At 33.8% G+C, this 11,136-nt stretch overlaps 1 protein-coding gene across 2 annotated transcripts in view; it reads right to left on the bottom strand.

The window, feature by feature from the left end:
* LOC106867856 (BTB/POZ domain-containing protein 17) overlaps window positions 1-10,232 on the bottom strand; it is a 35,580-nt gene extending 25,348 nt beyond the window's left edge. The window contains exon 1 of one of the 2 annotated variants that reach the window (XM_014912896.2): window positions 10,126-10,232. Coding sequence is in view for 1 of the 2 variants with exons in the window: in XM_014912895.2 (XP_014768381.1) it covers window positions 10,126-10,135 (10 nt within the window). In the remaining variant the exon portion in view is untranslated. The remainder of the gene's footprint in view (window positions 1-10,125) is intronic. The other variant, XM_014912895.2, reaches the window with a different exon arrangement.
* Between the last annotated feature and the right edge of the window lie 904 nt (window positions 10,233-11,136).

The following is an 11,136-nucleotide window of genomic DNA, read 5'->3' as shown; positions in this document are numbered from 1 at the left end:
TATATATATATATATATATATATATATATATATACATATATATATATATATATCGAAGGCATAGGTTGAATGGTTCGACAGGATCTGGCAAGCTACAGGCCTGCACTAAGCTCCACTTTTGTTTTGGCATGGTTTTTATGGCTGGATGTTCTTCTTAATACCAATCACTTTACATATATATATAGATCATTATCACTGAACATTCATTTTCTATGCAGGCATGGGTCAGACAGAATTTGTTGAAGATTTTCTATGCCCAGACAATTTTCCTATCCTCTACCCTCACTTGTTTCCAGGTAAGGTAATATTTCTCCATGGCCTGACATGTTTTCATAGACTGTGCAAGGTTTTAAAAACATGTTATTTCAAGTTTAGAAAATATCTTCTGAATCAGTGGAAATAATACTTTCAGTTTCTGTCACCAGATAGTATGGAGAAATACGGCAACAATAACAAATTCATGATTTTTGAAATTAATTTCTTATTTAATTTTACATCTGTTTTTCCACACTGGGATGGATTCGATAAATATATTATCGAGGCATTGTTTTATTGCCTGATGTCCTTCCCGTTATTAACCATTCACTGTTTTTCATGTAAAGGATTTCTAATTTTCCACATCTTTGAAGGCATAAATAAAGCCAGCAGATGATTTGTTGACAGGGGAAACGATAACAACCACTCATAGCTTGCAATTTTCAGAGAAGTGCAAATATAAAGAATCAATCACACATACATGCATGCAGACACAAACACACATATATATGAAGGCCTTTTTTCTGTTTCTGTCTCACAAGGCCATATTCAGCCTGGGAGCAATGGTATAAGGCCCAAGGTACTGCTAGTGGGACTAAACCCAAAACCACAAGTGGGATGATAGCATTAGGTTCAATCCAGTGAAAAAAAAAAGTAAAAGAAAAGACAAAAACTAGCTATTGTACTACCTAGAATTGCCGGACATTAAGACATGTAAGTGCTTCCAAAAATCAGGCTTAGAACAGCTCAGATTAGGAAAATATGTTCTGTCTAAAGCCTTTTGATAAGGCTTAACAGTTAGCTTGGAAAAAATTCAGTAAATTAGATCCATACTGTGTAAAGGAGAAATAATAATTCTTTCAAATTTTGGCACCAAGTCAGCAGTTTCTGAGAGGAGGATGCAAGTCAGTTACATTGATGCCAGTACTTGACTGGTACACTGAAAAGAATGAAAGGCAAAGTTGACCTTGGCAGAATTTGAACATAGAATGTAAAGAATTAGAAGAAATTATGCTAAGCTTTTTGTATGGTGTGCTAATGATTCTGCCAACTCACCTTAATAACAAAATTTTCCATTTCTTGGAGTGTAAAGTGAGACGTTGCTATTTTATAGATGCAACACAGAATTTTGAATATCTAAAACCCAATCCAGTCTAATGCCATAGAATATAAGAAAAAGACAAAAAATACTAACTTTCCGTTCATGGATTCAGTTGCTTATCAAGAAAATGGCACCCCATCCAAACCTTTGTTGAATAGTGTTTTCCATAAGCCCTTATTATTATTAAAACTCTAGAGGAAGAAGTGAGAAGAAAATATGAAGTTTTTGGAAGGAAAGGTGTCAGAGAGAGGGAGGGAGAGAGAGTAGGATTGTTCCATCTAAACTTGTAATCAAGATTATACACAATCTAAATACATAGATTTTTTTGCTCTTTTTAACATTTCGCATTTGATTTTCTGTTATCATGTATAAGGATAATTTATCTAGTTAGGAATTCTAGTACAAAATACCGAATTATATGATACAGCTGGATAACCTTCCAAATGAGAGCGAAACTTTACTTTTTACAGCTTATTTTGAGCATGCTGTAAATCTGACCAATATCTTAACTAAGTAGTCATATAAAAGACACCAAAAAGAAAATATTTTGCAGAATTGTTAAATATAACTCTTAAAATATGAAGAAGCAAATTTTTTCATAAAAGTAAAAGAAAATTGTAAAAAGAAGTTAGATATACACTTGAAAATATATTTGTAATCCAAAATAAAAGTTAAATGTAACTTAAATGAATTACATATCACTTTCACTGACAACAAATGTTGAATGACTATGTGCTGGGAATGTAAAGGACAGACAGAACCCAAAGAGATCTAAAGCATTTTAAAAATTAAGTCTCACTTTCTAAATTATAGCTATGTTTGATGTGAACCCCACTCTCATTCCATTAAATTATCAAGCCAAATATTCACTAAAAGGTTAACAAAAATAAAGGTGAATTTTTCCTACATATAAACACCAGCATGGTCAGGTTAAGAAGTTTGCTTCATAATCACATTGTTTTGAGTTCAATCCTTCTGTATGGAACTTTTGACAAGTGTTTTTTGCCACTGACTTAAGTCAACTCAAGCCTCGAGAGGGAAACTGGGTAGGTGGAAACTGTGTAGAAGTCCATCAAATGAACTATATCTGTTTTTAGGTGGTAGATTTAATATGTCATTTGGCTTAATGCTGCCACTTACCCCTTGTCTCTACCTTTACAGGAATTCACTCTATCCCTAACATTTTGCAATATCAGAACAGACATAAAGCAGTGAGCTGGCAGAATTATTATCACACCGGACAAAATGCTTAGCGGCATTACATCCATCTCTATGTTCTGAGTTCAAATTCTGCCAAGGTCGACACTATCTTTCATCTTTTTGGAGGTTTGACAAAATAAGTACTAGTTGAACACTGGGGTTGATGTAATTAACTAATCCCCTCCCCTGAAATTGCTGGTCTTCTGCCAAAATTTGAAATCAGTATCAAAACTGACACACAAGCAATCAGTCGAGCAAATGTAAAAAAATAGTGGTACCCAGTTTTTTTAGTATTTGGATATGTTGAATGTGTAAAATGGTAGTACTTTGCATATAACATAAAAGAGAGAGAGAGAATAGTAAGCTGAGAAAATGCTACAACTATTGATCATAAAAGAAGACTAAGGACACAGATACAAGAGATGTGTGAGTTCTTAATAAAAGTATTAATCCTCAAATGGAATTTTTAGAGATAGAATCAGTGTAAATAATTCATGCATTCAAATAGAACGATGTTAAAATCAATAATTGTATTATAACATAAAGTTAACGCTTAGTGCTTCTTTCACTAAGCAATCACCATAATGTAAATGGAGTAATTAAAGTAATCCAAGATACAAACAATGTTTAATATTTTCCTAAAATACTTAGCAGTTCGTACAGATGAAAAAGGATAGTGTTTCATTGATCATCTTCCTCTTCATTATTGTCAGTTTTATATAAGCAATATAACATTAAATATAAATAAAAAAGGGAGCCTCTTACACTGCCCTCCAACCAGCTAGAAATAGTAGCCAAATATCACTCAAATTACACCCTAGCATCTTAAGGATAGCACATATTAGACAATATAGTCCTACATATGCTTAAAAAATGGAATGGTTATAGATAAAAGATCTTTGGTCATAGATATGTTCAATCAGGTTTCTTATAGGATTAACCAACAAAAGCTATTTCTAATGAATTAATGTACTAGTTTAGCCAGAGGTAGTTAATAACTGTTAAATCATTAATTTTAGCACCACTTCCTTGACTGTCACTGTTTTAATTATAATAATCATCAATTTACCATTACTAACATACATCAATATTTCCAAATTGTTTACGGTAGTGAACTCAAAATGTGAACATACTGTCTTCACATTCTGAGTTCAAATTCCGCTGAGGTCGACTTTACTTTTCATCCTTTCAGGGTTGATAAAATAAGTACCAGTTGAGTACTGGAGTTGATGCAATTGACTTACCTCTTCCTGAAATTACTGGCCTTGTGCCAAGATTTGAAATCAATATTTCCAAATTGTTAATGTGTGATATCACAGTATATATAATAGTGTTACACTATTTGACAAAAACAAATCTTAAATTTCAATTGCTTAATCTATAAAGAGAAACAATTCAGTAGAAGGAGCATGATGTAATTGAAAAATGTTTCATCAGTTTGTAATATTGAACTCAAATCCTCTGATATGCATAGAAAAGTAAAAAGCAACAGAATCCACTCCAGTGTATTCATTCTTAAATCACTACAAAAAGATATTTTAGTGATGTTCCAATAACTCAATGGATTGTTTGGTAGTTTTTCAAAAATGGGAACTTCATTTTATGCCTTATTTTTTTTTTTTTAATGTGAACACCTATGTTGTCCAGAATTCTAATAGTATGGATAAGATTTTGGAAGATATCTGTTCTGTTGAACTCTTCCTGTTTCAGTCAATTAACCACTCCTATATTATTTCTCTTTTACACCATACAAATTAAATATTGTGCTTTCATCACCCATTTTCATAGTGTTCCAGCAACTCAATGTTACAAGATATGCTAGATAGCTTTACCTGGCTGACATAAGATTGGTTTTAGTATATGAAGGAGTGGTGCTAAAACTGTGAAATTTTGCATGCATTAATTTCAACTCTTCTTATAAATAACTGCATAGTTTCTTTCCAAGTAAACCGACATCTGACTGTTTAAAGAAAACCTGAAAAGTAACTAGTATCCACTTCTCATGAAAATGAACAAAATTTGGCATTGTGGTGTTATCAAGTACCTGCAGAATAACAGTTTAGCTCCAAACAGCATCAATGCTAATGTGGTTACTATGTTAGGGGATAACACTCCAGCTTTATCGACAGAACAAAAGTGGACAGCTGAATTTAGAGGGGGGGAGTCTTGAAGATGATCGAAGATCTGGATGTCCTGCAAATGTCACCACCAAGGAAAACATTGATCATGCTCACCACAAGGTAATGGATGACAGGCAACTGACTATCAATTAAAAAGCCAATGTTATTAGCATATCCTCATGGGATATGAGAGTTGAGAATATTCTGCACAATGAACTCAGCATGGCAAAAGTATCTGTTCAGTGAGTGCTACATCTTCAGGCACCTGATCAAAAGTACACCAGGTTGATTGCATCATGAGAAAATCTGACTTGTTTGAGGCAGATCCACTTGGTTCCTTGAAAGTTTCCTAAAGGATGAGTGTTGGCCTCATCACTTTGAGCCAGAGAGAAAATGATAATCCATGCAGTGGAAACACCCCTCCTCACCTACTCCTAAAAGGCCAAGGTTGTTTCATCTGCAGGGAAGGAAGGTGATGGCCTCAGTTTTTTTTCAGATGCAAAAAGTATTGTGTTCATTGACTATCTTCAAAAGAGTCACACCATCAATGGAGAGCACAATGTCAACTTGCTGAAGCAGTTAAGAAAGGCTATCAAGACCAAACGCCTTGGAAAGCTGATGAAAGGGGTTTTGTTTTGTTAGGACAATGCTCTAGCACACAAGTCCTTGCTTTCAATAGCTGCTGTGCATGATTGTGGCTTTGAACTTGTTGATCACCCTCCCTATTCTCTCTTCATTTGGCCCCATCTGACTATCATCTGTTCCCTAACATGGGAAAACACTTTTCTGAAAACCAGTATTGCAGTGATGATGACATCATATCTGCTGTTTTCTCATTTTACTTGTTTTACTCATTAGACTGCAGCCATACTGGGGCCCCACCATGACAATTTTTTGACCAACAGGATGAAAGCTTTTTCACCAATGGGATCCAAGCACTGCAACACTGATGGAAGAAATTTGTGGACTGCAGTGGGGGTGGACTATGTTGAAAAATAAACCTCATTTGGTCATATTCTCTGAGAGTATCTTAGTCAATCTATGAACTTTTCAGCCAACCCTTGTACATCATGTGATACAGTTTATTACTGTTCAATAGACAAGCACTACTAATTTACCATTATTTCAAGAAAATGTGCTAGTAAAAATCGAAAGAAAACATCAAGGCCAACATTGAACTGAAAGCATTCAAAATATCTTTTACATGGAAGACATAAATAGCTCTAATTTAATATATTTTGGAAGCATAGCTAAAAATCAATTGGATTTCCCTTCAGAGAAAACTGTACTTTAGCCTATATTTTATAGTACATCAGTCATTAAAATATCAGATGCTTGCTACACACATTTATCATCACTGTTTCCACTGCTAAATTTAACTTTGAATTGTGTCTTCTTCCCATGCTTGGTCTGTAAGAGAGACAAGTGTAATACTCAATACACTCAACTCTGTCAATTATTTCCAACTCTTTTTAACCTTTACTAAAAACATTTTCCCTACTAAGCACTTTTCCTTAACAAGCCAATACTAATGAGAGAGCCTCTACATAGTTACTTGACTTGCTCAAAATAGCAGCCAAGTCTCTCAAATCAAACTGTCATCTATAAAAAAAAAAATACTAGATAATGTAGTCCAATATAAATTATGTCTGAAGAGATGGTATGGCTAGAATGCTTTTGATAATAGGTCTTCTTGTCCAGAAGTTACATGACTTTTCCCAGCAGAACACTCTCACCACATAACTTTCTATCAAAGTTAACAACATTGATTACATTAATGTCTAGAGTCCATAAATATAAAGATGCCATGGGTTATATTGTTGAATAGAAAAGAGATGTTATTCATCTAAATTTACTTCATCTGGCAATGCATGGTGCATATAATAGATGTTCACATTCTTAACAGTTTTCATTAGAAAAATTAAAAGTTGAGAACCAAAAACACAATCTTGAGAGAACCCTTTGTGCATTTTTAAGGGAAGGGAATCTCAAAGTCTCCTTTGTGAATTAAGAAGTTTTGATTTTACAATGTTATTGTTGGCACCACAAAAAATATAGAATTATAGAAATATCATTGATACTTGACATATAATATAATGGCTTCATTGTTGTGTGTGAAATACACAAGCACACTTACAAAGTAAATGGCCAAATGAATATGGTACATGACTGGCATTTCAGTTTGCCTTTTGGCAAAACACTTGGTTCCACTTGTCTTAACTCATTCAGATAGGTGTCTTACTTCACAGGAGACACTTACATAATATAACAACCCATCCAAGCAGAAAAATTTATCTCACATTTGCATAACACAAGAGAAAGGGGCTATAAGCACTGATCAGACGAATCCTACTGATTTATAAAAAGAATTAACCTAAAAAGAAAAAATGCTACTGTCAGCCTGTATAATGAATCAATGACACTAAAAGTAACGAAGAAAGAAGTGTAAGCAAATAATTGGCATCATTGTAGTCTCAAACAGCTTCATATACAATATACATCAGCAAAGTTTTTTTCTTTTTCTTTTTTAACAAAAACAGTTTACTATTAGGGATTAATATAGATTATCGTTGACAAAAAGAAAAAAAAAATGTGTAAGATTAATAAATAGAATCATAATATAACTACTCAAACCATGACCTAAGCAAGTATTTTGAGAGAGTAGGAAACGATGAATGGATAACATGAAACAAATATTACTTTGGCTTTAACATTCTTTTTAGAATAGGTCGAGGTATCGTGATCTGAACAATTTATCTTAATTATAAATGTGTAATAGATATAATTTTGTCAGGTTATATGATATAACTGAAAACATAGTATTGTTTCTTATTTAGCCGTATCGTATAGCAAGAGTGAGACTTTATAATGCATGTAAAGAGATAAGGAAATTTCTATGTGGTCATCGGACCTGTTGGAAATAATAGTAAAATCCGCTCCTTTAAAAAGAGATCGGCACCTTGGATAATGTAGTACTAAATATACAAAATGAGTGTCGCCGCTGGAACACCTTTCATAACAAGTCTAACAACATAACAGTTGTAAATTTCCTAAGTCTTCCTTCATTTCCTTCCTATATGGCACAGAAAATGATTTTTTAACTAATTTCCATGTTGCTTTTATAGTTTGTTTAAGGTGTGAATATGAAAATATTTCAAATGAGAAGTGTGAATCGTCTCAACTGATGGTAGACGAATCATTATAGACACTAGTGACGAATAATAAATGTCTACCTCATAAAATAATAAGATTTAATTTAATCCTTTGTATTTTTGTCTACTTTGCGTGTATCTTTTCGGGTTCTTTTTGTACGAGAGGATAACGTAGTGTAAAAATACATGTATAAAAAGACCCCCGAAAGTATACGAAAATACATAGGAAAAACAATATTCTTTGTTTAGTGATTAACGAAGTTCTGTATTTTAGACTATGTCATTATATCTATTCTATCAAAAAGTAGGGCCTCACCTCGACAAGACGGACTAGAATCAATGGTTCTTTCTATTCATTCCCAGCAAACTGAATGTAAATACATCCCACCCCGGGTTGAAGATACAAACTTCATAAACAGTGATGAGTCTATGAAAAGACATAAATGTCACATTCTCCCACATTTCCCACCTACCGAGAGAGCCTTAAATCAACGAGGGTGCCGCTATGCTAAAGCTCGCCCTGCTAGAAACAGCAGCCAAATGACCTCAAACAAAATACTAGCTTCTTAAAAAGGAAGAACACGTTGAATAATGTAGTCCTCATGGGTTTGCCAGATAGGGGTAGCACTGGAGTGTAACAACGACAACACTTTGCTGGCTTTACTGTCTATGTAAAAATATCATTAGCGTGAAGGATAATTATTTTTGTTTACAACTAGAAGACATTTTCCCTAAACAGCGATTACTTCATTTCAAGATGGTGAAAAATGACAGTTAAAACAGTATTTGTTGAGTGATTTCAACTCTCATAGAGGTACAGACTATTTATTCAATAGCAGAATCTAATCTAAACCTTAATACAAAATAGTTTGCGAAAGAATATGCATCATTCTTACTTCCATCAATACACAAATAAATTGGTGAATTGTTTCGTTAGATTTGTTTACGAACTATCTCACACACGTGTATACACACACAAACACACACGCTGACTGAAGAGATTTTGTAATAACAGATGTCCAGAACAAGGACCGAATACAAAAATATTTCACAATTCTTCTTGCTTGCTCGACTAAAGAATAATGCTATAGCTGGTCCCTACATTTTTATAATCACCTCATTCGACCCTCTTGCCTATAACATATTTGATGTTGAAAATATTGACTATAAACACGCTATTTTATCATTCAACAATATGATCATTGAGAGAGAGAGAGACCCTTCAATGAAAATTGCCCCCCACCTCACTCCACTTCGTCCAAATCATAAAATACAATTGCATACTTTTCTTTTTCTTTTCCGTCCCGGGAAAATCAGGTTTTACTTACCACAGTATTCTCACATCTTAATCAACAATTTTAATCTTCTTTCAACAGTCATATGGAATAAAGAGAAATTGCACACTCAATCTTTTAATTCATAAACACTCATAACCATAATAAATGAACACCCTCAGCAATTTCTCTTCAAAGGAAGTGTTGTCATTTCTTTTCTTTGAGAGGCAATATCGCAGCTCGTGTAGCTAAAATGGCTGCATTATTGCCGGGTTCGGATATCCTTATTAATTCAATTATGAATTTTTCCCTATCATTTATTTTAGTATTTAAAGCAGAAGAAACTAGCATTTATAAAGAATACGATAATCTGATGATATCAGATTAATGCAACGGTTCAGAACGCTAAGATATGAATTTCCTTTAAGCTAGAATTATGTCTACTAATAGGTGTTGATTTTCGCACAGTGGTATGACACAGGTTTCCAGAGTGACAGGTGGTGCATTTTTTTTTCACACTGCGGACGTCAGTCAGTTTATTACATCTAATAGAATAAAAGGTGCTAAACAAGATTAAATTTTGTAATCACGAACATAACAACAGTACGCTAACCCCTTCAAGCGTTTTTTTTTTTTTTTTTTATTATAAAAATGTAAAAGGGTGTTCAAGTAAATATGAACTATTCTGTTAACATATATCGAATTGTATGCATAATGAGAAAACACAGATATCTAAAAAAAAACAAAAAACATGTCTATGTTCAATACAGTAACGCATACATGTGTAAACATAAAACTCAGCACGATCCAAACAAAATAATGGAAAGAGGCGGGGCTAAGAGAAAACAAGGACGTAGAAATAATTGTCATAGAATTGAAATAAACAAAGGGGCATTATGTGAAATATATCAGGTTGTAATTCAAAATAATGTTTCTATGCTGGTACAAAAGGAGAAAATAAGCAGACTACTACAGGCACATGAGTAAGTGTTACATATACAAATGTTTAATTGATTACTTACCTAGCCACATCGATGACAAAAAGTAAGAATATTAATGTTATTTCTCACTCTCGTGTAATCTCGTTCCCTACCACATGACTTATGCAATAGTCGTCTGCTACTCAAGAAAGTCGTTTCGACATGAAAACCTACCTGTCTGCGACACCAATAATGTTGGTTATAATCACTTTATTTTTAAATATAGAAAACTGATGCTGATTTCCCGTTGAAACGAAGTCTTGCAGAGATTTAGATGCTCATTATTTTTCTTTCATTAAATTTTATTTTTTCCAACAAACATACCATATATTTATTGAAACAAACAAATGCCGCATTATCTGTTGAATAATTTGTTCACCTATGCTCCGTAGATAGTATTGTAAAAATGTTGCCGTAAAGAATCAGCCAGCGATAGCCGCTGCAGCAACTACGTTGGCGGCGTGGAGAGAGGTTCTTTCTTCAGGCACCCCGTCCTCATCCCAGTGTGACAAGGAATCGCAGCATCTTCGGAGAAGGTTTAAACTAGTGGTTCTCAACTGGGATCCACATGGCCCCTTGGAGTCCGTATAAGATTTCTGGGCTTCCACACAAGCAAAATAGTAAATTTGGAATCCACGAGAGTATTTTATGTGTCCATGAAAATTTTATGCATTAGATGTATTTATTGCAAGAAACAGCTGAGTTTCTCTGATGTTTTATATAGCTAAGCTTACTCAAGTTGATGTGTGATAAGCAAAATAGGAATTTTGAAAGTGTCTATAAAAGTGGTCTTTAAACAGCGAATGGCTATGGGGTTCCCAAGAACGAAACAATAATAAAAGGGGTCCATAGATAAAAAAATGGTTGAGAATCACGTTTTACATAGTTCAGCCTACTCAACGGAATGTGTGATAAACAAAATAGGAATTCTGAAAGAAGCATCTATAAAACTAGTTTTTAAACATCGAATGGCTATGGGGGTTCACTAGAACAAAATAGTAAAGGTTGAGAACCCCTGGTTTAAACAAACAGTGAGTATTCCACTCAGTTATT

The sequence above is a fragment of the Octopus bimaculoides genome, chromosome 5 (assembly GCF_001194135.2).
Source record: "Octopus bimaculoides isolate UCB-OBI-ISO-001 chromosome 5, ASM119413v2, whole genome shotgun sequence".
In the NCBI taxonomy this organism is placed as follows: domain Eukaryota; kingdom Metazoa; phylum Mollusca; class Cephalopoda; order Octopoda; family Octopodidae; genus Octopus; species Octopus bimaculoides.
This window is presented reverse-complemented; position numbering and strand designations above follow the sequence as displayed.